The 21,595-nt window shown below is 33.7% G+C and overlaps 1 protein-coding gene across 2 annotated transcripts in view; it reads left to right on the plus strand.

Moving 5' to 3' along the window:
* DENND1B (DENN domain containing 1B) overlaps positions 1-21,595 on the plus strand; it is a 256,368-nt gene that overhangs the window by 98,875 nt on the left and 135,898 nt on the right. For both annotated transcript variants that reach the window (XM_080824962.1, XM_080824961.1), the window contains exon 6: positions 14,361-14,430. In XM_080824962.1, coding sequence (XP_080681088.1) covers positions 14,361-14,430 — 70 coding nt within the window. The remainder of the gene's footprint in view (positions 1-14,360; positions 14,431-21,595) is intronic.

Genomic DNA, 21,595 nt, shown 5'->3' on the forward strand with positions numbered 1-21,595 from the left:
TTAAACTAATGCATTCTCTTTTCTATCACTGACCCAGAACCTGGATTTTTGAAAGTGAAGTACTGCTTTAAGGCAAAGGTTGTAACCTGGTGATTCTGGACAAAAATGTTTAATAGAGATGTTTTATTTGCCCATATGGTGTTTTAAAAATTTTCAAAGATGTTTCTAACTTTATCAATTTTAGTGAAATTTTGTGTAAAATTCAGGTTTCTAATTTCTTTTGGTAAATGGGAGTATTTCCTGGTTCTGGTCTTTCACTTTCCAGTAGGAGCAATATGCTGGAACTAAGCAGTGGATGTTTAGTTGTGTCATAAGTTTACTGCTTTGCCACAAGTCCTACCTGACCCACTTCAATCATTTGCCTTGACTCAGTAGGTAGTTAAGAGTGTGCCTTAACTACATCATTGCTTACATCATTTGCCTTGACTCAATAGGTAGTTAAGAGTGTGTCTCCTTTTTGTAGACCTAGGATTTGAGATGCTGACTGTTTACAAGGAAGGATTCTAAAAATTAGCTTCCCTTTGTTATGTCTTGATGAATCGGAAATCCAGATATAGTCCATAAAAATAGTATCCTATAGCATGGTTATAATATGTATATTGGTCAAGCTAGCTTCTGTAGAAATGTTTGTAGAAAAAGAAATAACATTTAATTTAACAATTAAAATGTTATAAAGAAAACTTTGGTATAAAATTGATGTTCATTTGTTGTTTAGCTACATTCATATCATTCTTTGAGGTTTAGGTTATAAATTTACCCAGAACATTTGTTGGAGTTGGAGAATTTTCTTCAATCTTTATTTAAAAGTAAATGCTTAACTGCTTTATAAGTAATAGAATGTGGAAGTTCCTCCATTCTTTCTTGAGGCAACAACTCTTTCATTTGGATAATAATTTTATTCAAAACTTATGTTTGATCTGGAAGAGTATTATACTTCAAACGGTAGGTTGATTCTTATAATTTGAAGCCAGTTGATTGTGCAGTGAGTGTGGGAGTGGCATGTGGAAAATGGGTAAGGAGAGCGCCTTTTATCATTGTGTTGAAGGCTGAAGGTTCAAAAGCTATGCCTTTAAGGGGAGTAGAACTTTATCGGCTCTGCCCAAGACAGGTTTGTCCTCATAGAAAGACCAAAGCTGTTGGTGCTTTCTGATTTTTTTCTATGAATTTTTAAATCTTTACATTGAAAAAGTCAAGTTTACAGAAAAGTTTCAAGTTTACTACAGTAAACTCTTGTGTATACATCACCTAGATTCACAATTGTTAACCTGCTTCTCACTCTCCTTCATCTCCCTCCGAGTGCACACACACATACATGCAAATTCTTTGTCTTTCTTTTTCTCTTATTGTTGTTTTTGCTGACCCAGTTGAAAAGAAGTTATAGACATCAGTTTTCTGTAATATTTGAACCTGCACTTTACAATTTTACTTTACTGCCTCCAAAATGAGTTCCTGGTAGTCATAATTAAAGAGGATGAACCTTTGTCTTTCTTTTGAACTTTTAAAATATTTTTAGTACACTGAACCTGTTAATAATTAGCAAATAGTGGGGCACCTGGGTGGCTTAGTCAGTTAAGTGTCCAACTCTTGGTTTCAGCTCGGGTTGTGATCTCACAGGTTGTGAGATGGAGCCCCATGTTTGGTTCTGCACTCAGCGCGGAGTCTGCTTGATATCCTCTCTCCCTGTCCCTCCCTCTCTGCCCCTGCTATGCGTGCTCTGTCTCTCAAATAAATAAATAAAATCTTTTTTAAAAAATCAGCAAATAGTCACTAAATGTTCAGAATAATCCCTATAAATGTGCTTAGAGAATAAATATTCATAGAGATTTCTGTTTAAATTTAGGAAAGCCTGCATTACTTAAAAATGTTTACATAAAAAATGAACTGTAGCTATTTGTTAAATTCCTGAAAGACTGGTATAGTGTTCATTTCTCCAAAGCAGTGGTCATTAATTTGTAGAAAACAGATTCTAAAACAGTTACAGTAATCAAGTTATTGTTATCAAACTTGTGTATGTGGAAAAACACTGGAGTGTCATGGTACTTTTTGAATTAGGAATGGTTTTACCTCCAGAAAATAAAGTTATGTTACACAAATATAATTAAAAAAGTAAAATCATATATGCCAATAAGGAAAACCTTTCACAGTATGCATTATTGGTTATTTTATCTTTTTTTTTTAAGATTTTATTTATTTATTTGACAGAGAGATCACAAGCAGAGAGAGAGAGGAGGAAGCAGGCTCCCTGCTGAGCAGAGAGCCCGATGTGGGGCTCGATCCCAGGACCCTGAGATCATGACCTGAGCCAAAGGCAGAGGCTTAACCCACTGAGCCACCCAGGCGCCCCTATTTAATCTTTTTTTTAAAAAAAGTTCCTTTTATATTTGTTTTTGTCATGTGACAGTGCTTTCTGATAGATAAGAAATAGGTAACAAAGCTTTATGAAAAAAGCAAAGAGTCTTAAATTGAGAAAATTCTATTCTCCAGCTTATTTTTTATTAGGAAATTTTCACAAGATTGCCATCTCATGATTTTAATGGGATAACATAATCTTTGTCCTGAAAGCAGTCTACTGCATTGAGAATAGCCAATTTAGGGAATAGCCAGTAAAATTAGAGAACTGTTTAGTTTTAATAGTGAAAGAGAATTAGAATGTAATGGAATTCAGCAACTTATTAAGAAGGCTGTTATAGATAGGAAAATACCTGTTTTTAAGCTGTAATGAATGTGTTTCTTGAAAATAATTTAAACAAATGTCTTAAGTGCTATCATTAAGGTGAATAATGGTGTTTTGGGTCCTGGTTTGTCTGTGAACTAGAGCAGGTCTCCCCCACTTTAGATTTAATTTTATAATTGTTGAAAGGATAAAACTTCAAATGTATTGGAAGAAAATACTGTTGGTTTTTAAAAATTACTGTAGGGGTGCCTGGGTGGTTCAGTCAGTTGAGCATCTGACTCTTGATTTCAGCTCTGGTCATGATCTCAGGGTTGTGAGATTGAGCCCGGAGTCAGGCTCCACACTAGACATGGAGCCTGCTTGGGATTCTCTCTTTCTCCCTTTGCCCCTCCCCCCACTAAAAAATAAATAAGTAAAAATAAAAATTACTGTAGGTGTAAGTGCCTTTATATGCCTATCATTGAATCTTGAGGCCAAAAAGATTGGCATCTTTGCCTGTATTATGATGAAAGATTTTGTTTGATGACCAATATAGTAAGGAAATTAAAAATACCAGTAATTAACTGATAGGAATTTATTTACAACCATAGTAACAGCGAGTTAATAGCTATAATACATAATAAGTAGCTACAAGTTAATGTGACAGAACCCAGTGGAAGAATAAGAAAAAACATTTGAGTAATATATTCACAGAGGAAATTTAAATAGCTTATGTACCTGTGAATGATGCTCAGCCTTACTAAAGGTGAAAAAAATAAATACATTAAGATTGTAAGAAATGAAATTTTAAAAAATAAGCCTGAGGGGAAACAGACATGTCATATGCTATGTGAGGGACTATAAAATGACATAACCTTTAGAAGAGAAATTAAATAATATCTATCAGATTTATAAAATCTTATACTCCTTGACTCATTTATAGTCCTAGAATTTTAAATATCAGGAATATTCCCAGTAGTGAGCAGTAAAGTGTGAACAAAGTTATTTATTATGGTATGGCTTATAATAGCAGAATAATGGGATATAAATGTCCTTCAATAGGAATTGATTATGTATATTATGGTACATTCCCCAGTCTCCCCTGGCAGCTCCCCCTCCCCCCCCCAGAATGTTCTCTGGTTTTTTTTACTGATGGATTATTTTCCCAGTGCCTACAATAGTGCCTGGCACATATTGAATTCTTAATAGGTATTTGTTGAAAAAATAAATAAAAGGATGACAAACAGAATGGAGTATTATTTATCTGTTGGGGAAAATTATATACTCATCAGACTCTAACTCAGAGAAATGTTTATGGTATATTGTGAAATGATGAGATGTGTCAAAGTAATATTTATGGTATGTTCTTATATTGTAAAGAACAATTCATATATGTATGTAAATGTATCTATTTTAAGAAGTAGCTAACAATAAGAAAGATTTATGGTTAATATATGAGTGTATATACTTATAAAAAAGACTAGAAGGATAGATCTCCAATTTTTTTTCTACTTTATATACTTCAGCATTTATCCATTTTTTTTGCAATGAATGAGTCATTTTAATCAATTTTTTCCTGGTTCTAAAAGTCTCAGATGTTAGATAAATAGCATATTAAAACTCCATGGGAATTTAACCAGATCACCTTTTGCCAGATAAAATATGTAGTCTGTTTGCAGCATAAGAGATTATTTTACTAGTGTATTTTATTATAGGCACTTCAGAGGCAGTCAGTTGATCATTGTGGTATAGCAGAATTAAGAATGGGAAGGGTCGTTTCATCCGGTGCCCTTGAAATTTGGAGTCATACACAGGGTGTGAAAGAATGACCTTGGGAAGAGAGAAAAGTATTGCTTGTGAAATGACTTACCTGTTACCATCTTGGAGCCGGAGATTAGTGTTTTTCTGTAATTTCAACACAAAATGTTTAACATAGTAGAAATGCTTTGTGAGTTGGTAGGAGAAATGCTACTACATCTACAATTTATTTCCTATTATTCAACAATGCTCGTTTAATTTCATTGTATCCTTAAGATGTAGTAGAAGAAAATTGTTTAGTTTCAATATAAAACCAAGACATAGAATTTAACTAGTAATCTTCTGAGGTGAGTAGGGAAGGAAGGTAGAAGAATTACCTACTAAACTAATTCATAGAATTGGTTAGAGCAATCCGCTTCATTTGAAGGCTAGAGGTGTGTGTGTGTGTGTTTTAATTACAGGCTGTGCTGCTTGCGGGGGTTATATGAGAGAATCACCTATATTGGTAGTCTGAGTATTAACTGGTGGCTGCCCAAAGCTTTGGAGTAATATTTGCATTCAGTTTTGTGTGAGTATCCTGATCTTAGAATTCAGTGTTAATTCTAAGGCTTCTTGAGTTTAGCCTTATTAGGGGTAAAATTTCAGAAAATTGACAAAATACTTGCATAAGCAAGACACAAATATATGTCTTTAACCATGTTTTTCTGATAACAAAAGTAATATGTTTTATTCAGGAAAATCTAGATGATCTAGAGAAGTTTAAAAAAGAAAATAAAGGACTTGTATTTGTAACATATAATTGTTATTTACATTTTCGTGTTTCACTCTTGTCATTTCTGTAAGAATTGTTTAGATACATTTACAAATCTTTCTATTGGATAGCAAACTAAATAATTAACTGAAGTCTTTAGTCACAATTTCTAAATTAATGAATGCATGGAAAGCAGTTTATAATTTGGAAAAACTGCTATGGCTTTTCTAGTATCCCATGTAATGCTGAGAGTTTCTGCACATGCTCAGTCGGACAGTTGGTCATTTCATTTTTCTCTTTCCTTGAAAGTGGAGATTTAGCACAAAGATGATTTCCTTTTTGATTTTAGTTTTTAAAATTAGTTACTTATGTCTTGAGGTGGAATATATTATGACTTTTGAATATGAAAAATCTTAATACTTTGTCCATGAAGCTGTCTCTTATGCAAAATTAGTGCATTTATGTTGAGACTTAAAATATTCTTAGGTTTTCTATTGTGAGATAATACCGGTTTGATTATTTAGGAGTCATTCTCATTAAATGATTTAATATTCTTAGATAGAAATTGATATTTCTCCTGTTGTCTTTATACTATGCTGCTAAAGACTTTAATTTTTTTAATGTGATCGAATGTATCTTAACAAAAAAAAATCTTTTCATTTATATTACCTTCTAGTGTTTGTATTTTAATGATCTAATTTTAAAATGAAAAATATAAATTTTCTTGAGTTTGTTGATATGGAACAGTTTAAAATATTTCAGGTCCTTAAAGATAGTCATAATGAAAATGAGATACATTTAAGAATAGTTAAAAATTTTAATACAAGGTAAAATCAGGTAGAAAAAGTTGATGTTTAATTTTGAATTTTCAGATATGGTTGTATGCTTTAGCTCTTTTCATGACATGTTTATCCTTAAGGATATAGCTTAACAGGGTTTCAAAAAATGTTCTGAGATATTACTAATTTAAATCTTGCCATTGTTTGTATTTAGAATTGCTTTCACAGGCTAACAAAAATGCAAGAAATAACTTTTTAACCCTAATTTGATTAACATAATTTTAGAACTATAAAATTGTTGCCAAGGGTTCAAAATGAAATAACCTAATAAGGAAGACAGATTGATGTTTAGGGCCTTTGTAGTCTCCTCCCGCTCCTCCCCCCCTTAACTCATACCAAACTTGAAGCTTTCACACTCTTCCTTTGGGCAAATCCCTTAGAAGCAGAATGTTTCAATTTTACACATTTTGTGTCAATTTTCCAGACAGAAAAACAGCCTCTAGACATTAGACGTTTTTCTACGGAAAGGCAGTTTCCTTAGTTTTATTTGATTACTATAAGTTAAGGTTCCTGCTGATCACTTAGACTGTTAGTGGTTACCTATTTGACAAAAAACATTTCCTTTCCTTTATTTAACCTTTGACTTTCGAATGTAAAAGTTTTATCAGCTCTATAGTGGAAGCACAAGTGTGGGGGAAGTCTTCTTACTGCCACAAAATGGATTCATGACTTTATATGTACTCTGTGTTTTGCCCTATGTCTTTACAAAAAATTAAGAAAGTAGTCTTAAAACTAAACTTTGAAGAATCTCTTGCCTTTTTAAAAAACAGTTGGTCTTAATGTTTTGCATTTATATATGTTTGCAAGACTCTAAGAGTCACAGTTATTCTTTATTAAAGAAATGACACTTTCAGTTTTATAAGATTCAAGTAAAATAAATTAAGTCGTTATGGTATGTTGAGTACATTTTTTTACCTTTCTAGAATTTTTGCGGTTGGTTGTAAGAAAACAAATTTTGACTGTCTTTTGGTCTATAAAATTTAGTGAAAAAATATTTTAACTTATTGATAATTAATCAGTTTAAGGGCTTATATGTTAGTTAGAAATAACTTTGAACAATTATCGTTTGAAAATTATCTAAAAAGCCACAAAAATAAAAACATGAGAATAACATTTCTTACCCAAGCTTATATAATTTATGTTTTATAAATCTATAACATTTATAATATATATGTTATTTTGCTACACATTTTGTCTTTAAAGTTTACAATGGAATCTTGTTAAAATATTTGAGTTATTGACAACTTTGTGTACTCCAAACCATTTTCTTTGTCATATAAAATAATGAGCCGAACTTCCTGTTGTGTAGTTGCTCCATATCAAGGACTGGAATTCAGTTACTTACAGGGACCAGGAAGGGATTCAAATGAGACATATAGGTTAAATGTCTGACAATTAGAAGTTGGGATTAGTGTGGTGATCCAAGTAAGACATGCCATATCTAAAGACAGAAGCCATTACTTAGCTCTGGGTACTTGTTACAGAGTGAAACATGTGTGACCAGTATTGCCAGTTCTTTTGACTTTTAAGAGGAGCAAGAGATCCAGATTTTTTTTTATCTCAGATTTAGAAGTTGGCAACTTATTCAGTTAAACCAGGGGGTGTTGACCAAAAAAAAATATGTTCATGGACTAGAGATTGTTAGTCTGCCAGTTGCCAGTTTGCACCCTGTATTCTAGATGCTGTTGTTGATTAGCAGCGGAAAATGTCCCAGCTTCCCTGACATTTCTAGGAACACGACTAGGTTACAGAATCGCTCCATTTTGATATGTGATATTTTTATTAAAAAATGTGGATGATACATAGTCTTAAGAAGGACCTTTTATCACCAAGAATCAGTCCATGTTCACAAAGTGCATGTTGTATGAACTAAACTCAGCTCTTTATGACACTGGTGTATGAGGCAATGCTGTAGAAATTTGAGTCTGTTCCTTTTCGCTCATGAACAAATTATATATAGAGAAAAATACTGGCTAGACAATAGATAATGAAGTTGAGTCCTCTTAATGGTGAAAGTATCATACTTCGATTGTTGGTAAATAGGCACATTATTTTGGGAGGGATCTTATACCATATTGTAGGCCATGTCCTTTTTAAAAACAATTTTTTGTAAAGGATTTTTATTTATTTATTTATTTGACAGACAGAGATCACAAGTAGACAGAGAGGCAGGCAGAGAGAGAAGGAGGGGAAGCAGGCTCCCTGCTGAGCAGAGAGCCCAATGAGGGGCTTAATCCCAGGACCCTGGGATCATGACCTGAGCTGAAGGCAGAGACTTTAACCCACTGAGCCACCCAGGTGCCCCCCTTTTTAAAATTTTTGTCCACAGTAATGAACATAGAAACAGTATTAAAACCTACAGTTGGAAGGAATTACCAATATATTAGATGAAAGAATTAAATGGATCTTCATCTGCTGGAAGATATGCCCATATGAAAAAAATATAATTTAAAAGGCATAATGATAATGCTCTGAACATTAGTTAGGTAAACTTTTGGAAGATAGAATTTGCTTCGGTGGATAGAAATTATAAGTAGACTCATTTAAGGTTAAACCAGAACATATTTTTGTCATAGTTTATTTAGCTGCCTGAAAATTTGTGGTCATTGGACATGTTTATTTAAAGACTGAATGTTACAGAATTACATGCCTGCATTGAGTGATGGGCTATCTACAGTGGACCCCTGAGCAAATATTGCTCAGTCAGATTGATCAGAGTTCTAATCCCAGACTTGCCATTTGGTAGCTTTGTGACCCTGGATAAGTTATTTTACTTTAGTTTTGTCAATTATACATTGTGGCATTATTTTAATAATTAAATGAGATAATACATACTAAGTACCTAGCATGTTTTCATACATATAGTTAGTGCTTAAGAAGTTTTATTCCCCGTTTTCTAATTATTTTAACATACAGAGTCTCATTCTTGGATTCTGCTCTGTACTCCCTAGAGTACAGACTGACTAGTGAGTCATATTGCCCAAATAGAAATAACAGAGCATCATGGAGCCTTAGAGATGACCGTGAGAAATATGCCAAGTGTAAACTTTGTTGCCATAGTTTTTTAAAAAATAGTGTTAGTCTAATTTATAGATGAAATCATATTAGAGGTAGTTATAAAATATTACAGTGTCTAGCAGTGCTATAAACATAGTAGAGTTGAGGGTTGAATTTGGTGACTAAGAGAATGAATGTGAGAATAAAATCTAGCATATCTTGTATCAAGAGCAAACATAGCCTGGTACCAGGATGAAATTTGGCCAGAATTGGTATTCTTGGAGATTATAAAAAAGAGCAGTAATTATATAGGTAGCAAAATACCTCACACTGTTAAATTTTGAGAAGTAACCTATATTAATTAATTATTTAATTCAATTTGTTTTTTCAAGAACAGTTAAATAATCTTACAGGTAAGTTGTAATTTTATAAGTTAGCTTTTATGAAAAATTGTTTCAGTTAATCTTCACAATTTGAAAGAAAATTGAGGGGGAAGATAACTAATGAAAAGTAATAATGTAAAGATGAGAAAACCAGAACACTGAAGAGTATTTGTGCTCTTAGTAGGAATGCAAACTGATGTATAGCACTGTGGAAAACAGTATGGAGAGTCCTCAAAAAGTTAAAAATAGAACTATTCTATGATCTAGCAGTTGCGCTACTGGGTATTTATCCAAAGAATACAAGAACACTAATTCAAAGGGATATACACACCTCTAGGTTTATAGCGGTATTATTTACAATATCCAGGATATGGAAGAAGCTAAGTGTCCATCCATCGGTAGATTAATGAATAAAGATGTGGGGTGTGTGTGTGTGTGTGTGTGTGTATATATGTCTATATATACATATATAGACATATACATATATATATAGACATACACACACACACAGATATATAATTTGGCCATTAAAAAGAGTGAACTCTTGCCATTTGCAACAACATGGATGGGCTAGAGAGTATAATGCTAAGTCAGATAAGCCAGAGACAAATGTCATATGATTTCACTCATATGTGGAAATAAGAAACAAAACAAACAGTAAAGGGGTAAAAAATGAGAGAGAGAGAAAGAGGGAGAGAAGGAAAGACAAAGCAAAAAAAACAGATTCTTAATTACAGAGAGCAATCTGATGTTACCAGAGGGGAGGATTGTTGGGGATTGGATTAAATTGTAATGGAGATTAAGGAGTGTCCTTGTGAGAAGCACCAGGTGATGTATAGAACTCTTGACTTTATTATGCACCCATACAGTTTTTTTTTTTTTTTAAGATTTTATTTATTTATTTGTCAGAGAGAGAGAGCACAGGCAGACAGAGTGGCAGGCAGAGGCAGAGGAGAAACAGGCTCCCCGCTGAGCAAGGAGCCCGATGTGGGACTTGATCCCAGGATGCTGGGATCATGACCTGAACCAAGGCAGCCGCTTAACCAACTGAGCCACCCAGGTGTCCCTGCACCCATACAGTTAACACTGTATGTTAACTAACTGGAATTAAAATAAAAACTTAAAAAAAGAAAAGCATGCAAGGCAAAAAAGTGTTAAGGTATTTTGTGTAGAAGAAGATCCTCACTTTGTAATAACTTATGAGATAATTTATTATAATTTCTTTATAGTGGTCTAAGAAAGAAGGTTTAAGGTTAAAAGGCTTCACATTATTTGAGTAAGATGGGAAATGACAGTGTAAAGATTAGTAGACATGCAGCCATCTAAAATCAATAAATTTTGCTTTATCTAGAAATTCTTGAGAGCAAGACAGAAACAGACCATCATGCTCCTTGAATAGATTAGATGACTAGATTAGATCTCATTTTATGTGAACACAGAGATCTGAACTACATGACATACTGAAGTTTTCCTGAAGTAACACTTTCTTCAGGTCATTAAAAGTTGAAATATGAATATGAAATGCTTGCAAATGAAAAAGTGGCACTCTGTCCAAGGAACTGTATTGTGTCTTAGTAGAAGGACATTCTCCATGAAAATCATTTCATTGAGTTATAATGAGCATAGAAAATAAGATGTGGTTATTTGTGTGGTATTGAGTTGAAAATTTAAAAAATAGTGTTAATCATCTTTTTCTTTTTTTGTGAGAGGTATAGCAGAATAGCTGTCTAAGCACTAGAGTTAAAGAATTGTTGCATCATTTAAATATGAAAGTTGAGAATACCAATACTGATCTGATTTTTAGGTTTCCCAAAGGGTATAACTGGTTGCTGTTTAGGCCTTTGTACAGTTTATTCTTAGATTTAATTGTTCTTTCATAGGATTAGATTTGTCTCCTATATCTTAGTGTTCCTCCTTTTTGTTTCACTCTCTCATTTTGTCAAAGCCATCCTTTAGTAGTTTCCCCAAAACAGTACAAAAGTGGTAGATTTTTGAGTCCTAGCATAACTGAAGATGTCGTTAACCTAGCCCCACACCTGACTGGTTGTTTCTCGGGGCAGAGAATTATAGGTTGCAAAAGGATTTAATCTTTGCATTTTGAAGGCGTAATCTTCTCACTGTCTGGGATTGCTGGTGAGAGGTTCAGTGGCATTTTTAACTTAATTCATTTGTATGTTACCTGTTTCGTCTCTTTGGAAATTCTTAGGTGCTTTTCTGTCTCCTAGTCTGGAATTTCACTGTGATATTCATTTATTTTACAGTTCACCCAGTGGCACTCTCAATGTGGACACTCATAGGTGAAGTTCTAGGAATTTTTCCCGCAACTTTAAAGAAGAAATTTTCATTCCTGTTTTCCCACTTTTTCTTTCTTTTTTGGAACTAGTACTGTTAGTCAGCTTCATAATTGTTGAGATCGATGCCGTGATATTTTAACATTTATTCTTCTGTTATCCATTGGTTTATCCCTTTATTCTAGTTGCTAGAAGATATTCTTGATTTAGTTCCTAATCTATCAATTTTAATTTTTTCTTTTTTTAAAAAGATTTTATTTATTTATTTGACAGAGAGAGAGATCACAAGTAGGCAGAGAGGCAGGCAGAGGGGGAAACAGGCTCCCTGGTGAGCAGAGAGCCCGATATGGGGCTCCATTCCATGACCCTAAGACCATGACCTGAGCTGAAGGCAGAGGCTTAACCCACTGAGCCTCAGAGGTGCCCCAATTTTAATTTTTTCAACTTTTATATTTTGAATGTCTAAAAGCTCTTTCTTGTCTAAAATTTTTTCACCTCTTTTTTTTCAGATTTCATTTTGTTTAGTAGCATCCCCTTCTTTATTCACCTCCTAAGGATTTTTATGATAACTTTGTAGAGTTCTCATCTGTTGCTTTTATAGTCTGTGTTTACTTGGAGTTCCTTTTTTGTTTGTATTCATGTATATATTTCCCCAAATATCTGGTTTGTTTGTATTCATGTATATATTTCCCCAAATATCTTAAATACAGTATCTTCATATGTATTTAAGATAGAGGCATTAACTTGAATTAGAAACTTTTTATGTGCAATGGTGGATTTCATTCCAAGAAAATAGGACATCTGAAGGGTCTTTTTGTTTGTCTGTTTTCTTCCTTTGAGAGATTCACAGATCAGTGTTTTAGGATTCTTTGGGGGCAGGGGAGAGGAGAGCTGCAAATATACTGGCTACTGGTCATTTTCCCTTCTATTGGCACCTAGGTTTTGGTGTTTTGTCTTTTGCTGAGTTAGTTATCATTGTTTCCTTTTCATCGTTATGAAACCATTCACCTGTGTTGCTCTTTGTTGCTTTTTTCTCCATTTCTCTTGTCCTCATTAATTTATAACCTTTTTATTCATTTACTGTCATTTTGGTGCCATTTCCAAAGGGCACAGAGATAAATGCATGTCTTCAATATGCTAGATTTAACCAGAAGTTGGTAGATATTTTAAAATATCATAGGTATATTTTATATCATCACTTAGTATTTATAATTATTAAAAAACTATATAACAATTCTGCTGAAAAAAGATACTGCACTTTACCCAACTGTACTTTTTTTTTTTTTAAGATTTTATTTATTTGACACAGAGAAAGAGAGAGGTCACAAGTAGGCAGAGAGGCAGGCAGAGTGAGAGGGGGAAGCAGGCTCCCCACTGAGCAGAGAGCCCGATGTGGGGCTCGATTCCAGGACCCTGAGATCATGACCTGAGCTGAAGGCAGAGGCTTAACTCACTGAGCCACCCACTTGCCCCCCAAATGTACTTCTCTTGTGACTTTAGGTTACTCTTGAATCAAAAAGCATCTTTCGTAGCCATTAATAAATCAGACATTATGTGAAAAATGCAGATAGAATGTTGTTTTTCTCAGCTCTATACATTGATTTTTAAATTTTAAATCTGTTATATACATGTACTCTTGTCAGAATACAGTTATGTAGTAAAAGCATCACATGGTTTTCTCTTAGAAAGTAATCTGTTATAATAATTCTTTGAAAAAAAAATACTTTTTTTTTTTTAAGGATTTTGTTTATTTATTTGACAGAGAGGGTTCACAAGGAGGCAAAGAGGCAGGCAGAGAGAGAGAAGGGGGGAAGCAGGTTCCCTGCTGAGCAGAGAGCCCGATGCGGGACTTGATCCCCGGACCCTGAGATCATGACCTGAGCTGAAGGTGGAGGCTTAACCCACTGAGCCACTCAGGCACCCAAAAAGAATACATTTTAATAAACAATTAAACCTTTGGATAGATTTTAAATATACTAATATCTTAATTTGTTAATAAGGAGTACAGATTTTGGGGGTTTAATTGAATTTTAGACAGTATTTTGCTTTCATAAGAATTAGTTATATTTGCATCTAGTAAAGTGAATCAAAATGAATTTTCAGTTATATATATTTTTACAGTTTTTAAAATGGGCTTTCTGTTGTGTATATTGATGTTTACTTTGAAATTTATCATCCTACTTGAAGGTCAGTTTCAAAATAATTGATTAATTAGGCACATATTTCTCTTGTATTATATATTCACTTCAGTAATCACTAATAAGAAATGATTGTGTATTTTGAAATCTTCTTAAGATTAGTTTTTATTTTGTATTATATTTTATTACAGTGGTTAACTTTTATTCTATGAGTGCTTTTAGTACACTCGTACCATGCATACCATGATATAGGATTAAATAATTTTACTGCAGAAAAAATAGAAGTGTGTAATGCATAACTTTCATAATAGAACTTTGGATCATTATTATGTTATGAAAACTAGTAATAGATAATATTTAAAATTTTGCTATAATAGTAAGGAGAGCATTGGTATAGTTCTTTTCTGCCATCTAGGATTAAGCTGTTTGAAATAATAAAAATTTAATGTTTTCATCTATTTTCTTGATTTTAAATAATATATCCATATACATTTTTAAAGGTTTTTGGTTTTTTTGTTTGTTTTTGTTTTTGTTTTTTGTTTTTTTACAGTTACCTGCCATGGTTTGAAGTATATTACAAGCTTCTCAATACTCTGGCAGATTACTTGGCTAAGGAACTGGTAAGCTATGTTTTTCCCCCAATTTTTTCTCATGTTGTAAAATACAACATAAAGTTTACCATTTTAAGTATCTTCAAATGTACAGTTCTGTGTCATTAAGCACATTCGCCTTGTTCTGTGCCACCATCAGCAGCGGCATCTCTAGAACTTTTCTGTCTTCCCAAATTGAAACTCTGTGCCCCATAGAACGACTTTCCTTTCTCCCCTGAGTCTCTGACAACAATCATTGTATTTTCTGCCTGCATGAATTTGAATGTGTACCTCATTTAAGTAGAATCATATAATACTTGTTCTTCTGTGACTAGCTTATTTCCCTTAGCAGGTTTTGGGGGTTCATCCATGCTGTCGCAAGTGCCAGAATTCCTTTCTTTTTTAAGGCTGAATAAAACGTCATTATATGTACACACCACATTTTGTTGATTTGTTCATCTATAGATGAACAGCTGGGCTGCTTCTATCTTTTGGCTGTTGTGGACAGTGCTGTTAGAAACAGGGGCATACAAGTATCTGTTTGAGTTGCTGTATTATATTTGAATTGCTGAATAATATGGTAATTCTATGTTTAATTTTTTTGAAGGACTGCCATAATATTTTTCACATGGTGTCACCATTTTACTTTCCCAGCAGCAATGTACAAGGTTCTAATTTCCCTACATCCTCCCCAACACCTGCTATTTTCTCTTTTGTTTTTGTTTTGTTGAATTATTATTTACATATAGTATATTAATTTCAGGTGCGCAGTATAATGATTTGACATTTGTGTACATTGTGAAATATTATTATAGTAACTCTAGTTAGCATCTGTCATTACCAACTATACAAAGTTACAGATTTGTGTGTGTGTGTGTGTGTGATGGGAACTTTTAAGATTTATTTTCTTAGGATCTTTCAAATTTGCAATACAATTTTGACTATAGTCACCATGCTGTACATTATATGCTCTTAACTTACTTATGTTGTAAGTGGAAGTACGTACCTCTTGATCACTTCACCCATTCCACCCATCCCCCAACCTCTTCCCCTCCAGCAACCATCAATCTAATCTGTTCTCTGTATCTATGAGTTTTATTTTGTTTTGTCTTTGTTTTGTTTTGATTTTTAAATTCCATATGTAAGTCAAATCATACGGTGTTTGTCTTGCTCTGACTTATTTCACTTAGCATAAGTGCCCTCAGGGTCCATTTATGTTGTCACAAATGGAGAGATTTTGTTCTTTTTATGGCTGAGTAGTATTCCACTGTGTATGTGTGTTTGTGTGTGTACAATACCTCTTTATCCATTCATCCACTGATGGACACTTGGCTCATTTCCATATCTTGGCTGTTGTAAATTACGGCACAATGGACATAGAGGTACATGTATCTTTTCAAATTAGTGTTCTTATGTTCTTCACACATATACCCAGAGATGGAGTTGCTGGATCACATGGCAGTTCTAGTTTTAATTTTTTAAGAACTTCCAAACTGTTTTCTACAGTGGCTGCACCAGTTTACATTTCTAGCAATAGTGCGCAAGGATACACATCCTTTTTCCACATCCTTGCCTATACTCATTATTTCTTGTTCTTTTTGCAATAACCATTATGACAGGTGTGAGATGATAACTCATTGTGCTTTTGATTTGCATTTCCCTAATGAGTAGTGATGTTGAGCATCTTTTCATGTGCCTATTGGCAGTCTGTTTGTGTTCTTTGGAAAGATGTCTATTCAGACCTTCAGCCCATTTTTTAAATCATTGTGGTTTTTTTTTTGTTATTGAGTTGTATGAGTTCTTTATGTATTTTATATATTAAATGTATTTTGTATATTAAACCCTTATTGGATACATGATTTGTAAATATCTTTTATTCAATATATTACCTTTTAATTTTGTTGATGGTTTCTTTCACTTTGCTTTTTAGTTTGATTTAGTCTCATTTTCTTTTTTCTACCTTTCTTTTTCTTTTTCTTTCTTCTTCTTCTTCTTTTTTTTTTTGGCTTTTGTAGCCATTGACTCTGAAGTCAGACCCAAAAATTGTCTCCAAGACCTGCATATATTTTCTTTTAGGAGTTTTATAGTTTCTGCTCTTACATTCAAGTCTTTAACCAATTTTGAGTTAATTTTTGTGTGTGGTATAAAATAGTGATCTAGTTTCATTCTTTTGCATATGACTGTCCAGTTTTCCCAGCACCATTTATTAAAGAGAATGTCCTTTATCCATATTCTTGCCTCCTTTCTCATGAATTAATTGACCGTGTATGTGTGGTCTCTTTGTTCCATCCCACTGATTTTTGTGTCTGTTTTTGTGTCAGTAGCATACTGTTTTGGTTACTCTATCTTGGTAATATAGTTTGAAATCAGGAGCATGATGCCTTTAGCTTTGCTGTTCTTTCTCAAGATTCCTTTGGCTATATGGGATCGTTTGTGTTCCAAACAAATTTTAGAATTATTTGTCCTAATTCTGTGAAAAAATGACATTAGAACATTGATATGGATTATTTTGAATCTATAGATAAAATGGGTAAAATGGATATTTTAATGTGGTCTTTTAATTCATAAGACCAGATTATCTTTCCATTTATAGTGTCATCTTCAATTTCTTTCATCAGTGTCTTCTGGTTTTTAATATATAGGTCTTATACTTTCTGGGTTAAAATTTTTTCAAGGTATTTTATTCTTTTGATGCAATTATAAATGGGATTGTTTTCTTTATTTCTCTTTCTGATAGTTCACTGTTAGTATAGAAACACAACAGATTTTTGTATGTTGATTTGGTATCCTGCAACTTTGCTGATTTTATCTGTTCTAACAGGTTTTGGTTTTTGTTTTTTGTGGCATCTTTAGGGTGTTCTCTCTCTATATAGAAAATCATGTCATCTCCAAATAGTGACAGTTTTACTTCGTTCTTTCCAACTTGGATGTCTCTTATTTCTTTTTCCTACCTACTTGTTCTGGCTAGGACTTAAAGTATGATTTTGAATAAAAATGGCGAGAGTGGGCATACTTGTCTTAGTCCTGATCTTAAAAGAAAGCCTTTCAGCTTTTTACTGTTGAGTGTGATATTAACTGTGCACTTGTCGTATATTGCCTTCATTATATTGAGGTACATTCTGTCTATACCCACTTTGTTGAGAGTTTTGGTCATAAATGAATGTTGAATTTTATCAGATGGTTTTTCTGCATCTATTGAGACGATCATATGATTTTTATGTTTCATTTTGTCTATGTGGTATATCACATTAATTGATTTGCAGATATTAAACCATCCTGGCATCCCTAGAATAAATCCCACTTAATTATGGTTGATTGTCCTCTTAGTGTACTGTTAAATTTGATTTGCTTATATTTTATTGAGGATTTTTGCATCTTTATCAGGGAGGTTGGCTTGTAATTTTCTTTTTTGTGTTATTTTTGCGTGGTGTTGGTATCAGGGTAATGTTGACCTCATAAAATGAGTTTGGGAACATTCCCTCCTTTTCAATTATTTGGAGAGTTCAGGGAGGATTGATATTAAATCCTCTTTGAATACTTGGTAGAATTCACGTGAGAAACCATCTGATCTTGGACTTTTATTTTTGGGAGTTTTTTGATTACTCATTCAGTCTCCTTATGAGTAATCACTCTAATTAGTTTTTCTATTTCTTCATGATTCGGTCTTGGAAGATTGTAAATTTTTAGGAATTTATCCATTTCTTCTAAGTTGTTTAATTTGTTGGCATAACATTATTTTAGTAATCTCTTATGATCATTTGTATGTTCCTTTGGTGTGAGTTGTATCTTCTTTTATTTTTGATTTTATTTATTTGAGAACTCTCTCTTTTTTTCCTTGTAAATCCAGCTAAAGGTTTGTCAAGTTTGTTTATGGTTTTTTTTTTTTTTTAAGATTTTATTTATTTATTTGACAGGCAGAGATCACAAGTAGGCAGAGAGGCAGGCGGAAAGAGAGAGGGAAGCAGGCTCCCTGCTGAGCAGAGAGCCCGATGTGGGGCTCAGTCCCAGGACGCTGAGGTCATGACCTGAGCTGAAGGCAGAAGCTTAACCCACTGAGCCACCCAGGTGCCCCAAGTTTGTTTCTGTTTTTAAAGAACCAACTCTTAGTTTCACTGATCTTTTCTATTGCCTTTCGAGCCCCTATTTCACTTACATATGTGCTCTGCCGTTTATTATTTCCTCCCTTCTACAAAATTGGGGCTTCATTTTTTTTTTTTTTACATTTTTTTAGGTGCAAAGTTACTCTACTTGATATTTTTCATGTTTCATGTGGTAGGTTTATATCACTATAAACTTTAGAGCTATGGTGCTACATCCTATAGATTTTGGTGTGTTATATTTTCATTTGTCTCAAGGTATTTTTTTAATTTCTTTTTTTTAAAATTTCATTGAGCCATTGGTTGTTCAGCAGTATGTTGTCTAATCTCCATCTGTTTGTGATTTTTCCAGTTTTCTTGTAATTGACAAGTTTTGTACAATTTTGTACAATTTTTGTTGGAAAAGATGTTTGATGTGATTTCCATTTTCTTAAATATATTGAGACTTGTTTTGTAGCCTAACATATGAAATATCCTGGAGATTGTTTCATGTACACTTGGAAAGAATGTGTATTCTGCTGTTTGGGGATGGAATGTTTGTTATATATATAGCTCATCTGGTCTAATGTGTGTCTTAAGGCCAGTGTTCCCTTATTGATTTCCTGTTTGGGTGATCCATTCTTTGATGTAACCAGTGTATTAATGTCTCCTGCTATTATTGTATTACTGTCAATTTCTCCCTTCACAAATGTTGTATCTTCTTGCTAGATTGACCTCTTTGTCATTATGTAATGCCCATCTTTGTTTTTTTATTACGTTCTTTGTTTCAAAGCCTATTTTGTCTGCTATAAGTATAGCTACCGCACTTTCTTTTGGTTTCCTTTTTCATGAAGTATCTTTTTCCATTCCTTCACTTCCACTCTGTGTGTGTACTTACCTATGATGTGAGTCTCTTGTAGGCAGCATATATTTGACAAAAACAGACACAACAAGAGAGGGAACACAGGCAGGGGGAGGGGCAGAGGGAGAGGAAGAAGCAGGCTCCCCACTGAGCAGGGAGCCTGATGTGGGGCTCAATACCAGGACCCTGGGATCATGACCTGGGCTGAAGGCAGACTGAGCCACCCAGGCACTCCTGTTTTTGTTTTTGTTTTTAATTATTTAGCCACTTTGTATGTCTTGATTGGAGAATTTAGTCCATTTGCATTTAAAGTAATTATGTATACTTATGTAATTATCACCATTTTGTTTAATTGTTGTCTGGCTATTTTGTAGTTCTTCTCTGTTTTGGTCTTGCTTTCTTCCTTGTTGGTTTGATGGATTTATACTGCTGTATACTTTTATTCCTTCTTCATTTTCTTTTGTGAATCTCCTGTAGGGTTTGGCTTTGTGGTTATGATGAGGCTTACACATAACAGCTTATATACTTAATAGTGTATTTTAAGCTGATAGCAACTTAAATTTGAATGTATTTTAAAACTAAATTTTTACCCACCTTCCCATAAAAACATGTTTTATTTTTTATTTTTATTTTTTTTTTAGTGAGAGAGAGAGAGAATACTTGTGGGGAACGGCAGAGAGAGAGAGAGGGAGAGAATTGTAAGCAGGCTCCACACTCAGTGCATATGGAGCCTGATGGAGGGCTTGATCTCATGACCCTGAGATTATGACCTGAGACAAAATCAGGAATCAGACACTTAATCACCTGAGCCACTGTGGTGCCCCCATGTTTTATGCTTTTGATGTCAATTTTAAATCTCTTTATTTTCTTTGTTCCTTAACTAATTATTGTGGTTGTTATTTTCACTACCGTTGCCTTTTAACCTTCATACTAGCTTTATAAGTGTTTAATCTACTACCTTTACAATGTATTTACTAATGAGATTTTTTACTTTTGTATGTTTTCTTAATAATTATTACCCTTTCTTTTCAGCTTAGAGAAATCTCTTTAACATTTCTTATAGGGCCAGGTTAGTGGTGTTGTATTTCTTTAGCTTTTGTTTGTCTGGAAAGCTCTTTCTCTTTACTTCAAATTTGAGTGATAATCTTGTCAGGTAAAGTATTCTTGGTTGGAAGTTTGTTTTCCCTCAGCACTTTGAATGTGCCATGCCATTTTCTTCTGGCCTACAAAGTTTCTGCTGAGAAATCTGCTGATAGCATTATGGGTGTTCCTTTGTAACAAGTTGTTTTTCTCTTGCTGCTTTTCAGACTCTCTATATTTTGGTATTTTAATTATGTTTCTTAGTATGCGTCTCTTTAGGTTCATCTTGTTAAGAAGTCTCTGGGCTTCATGGGGTGCCTGGGTGGCTCAGTGGGTTAAAGCCTCTGCCTTTGGCTCCGGTCATGATTCCAGGGTCCTGGGATCGAGCCCCGAGTCGGGCTCTCTGCTCAGCAAGGAGCCTGCTTCCCCTCCTCTCTCTCTCTGCCTACTTGTGATCTCTGTCTGTCAAATAAATAAATAAAATCTTTAAAAAAAAGAAGAAGTAGTAGTCTCTGGGCTTCCTGGGTCCGGATATCTGTTTTTTACCCCCTGTTAGGGATGTTTTCAGGTATTATTTTTTCAAATAAGTTTCAAATAATTTTCCTCTCCCCTATAATATGGATGTTATTCTGCTTGATATTATCCACAGGTCCTTTAAGCTATCTTTACTTTTTAAAATTATTTTTTCTTTTTGCTCATTTGTTTGGGTGAGTTCCTCTGCCTTGTCTTCTGGATCACTGATTCTAGTCTGCTGTTGAACCCCTGTAGTGTATTTTTCAGTTTAGTTCTTTTTCTGTGACTTCTATTTGGTACTTTCTTATATATATATATTTTTTTATCTTTTTGAAGTTTTTGCTGTGTTCATCTGGTCTTCTCCCAATTTCAGTGAGCATCTTTATGACCATTGTTTTGAGCTCTTTATCAGGTAAATTATTCATCTCCACTTCTTGTAGGGTTTTTTTCCTAGAGCTTTATCTTGTTCTTTCATTTGGAATATATTTCTGTTTCCTCATTTTGGTTGGTTTCTATTCTATGCATTAGACGAAAAAGGTATTTCTCTTACTCTTGGAAGAATGACCTTGTATGGATGAACCTTATCATGGTTGTCTCTTGAACCTTTATGATTGTCTAAGCACCCTGATTCATTATTGATAACTCCTAGTTGTTGAGATAGTCC

This window comes from Martes martes (genome assembly GCF_963455335.1).
Source record: "Martes martes genome assembly, chromosome: 15".
NCBI classification, from domain to species: domain Eukaryota; kingdom Metazoa; phylum Chordata; class Mammalia; order Carnivora; family Mustelidae; genus Martes; species Martes martes.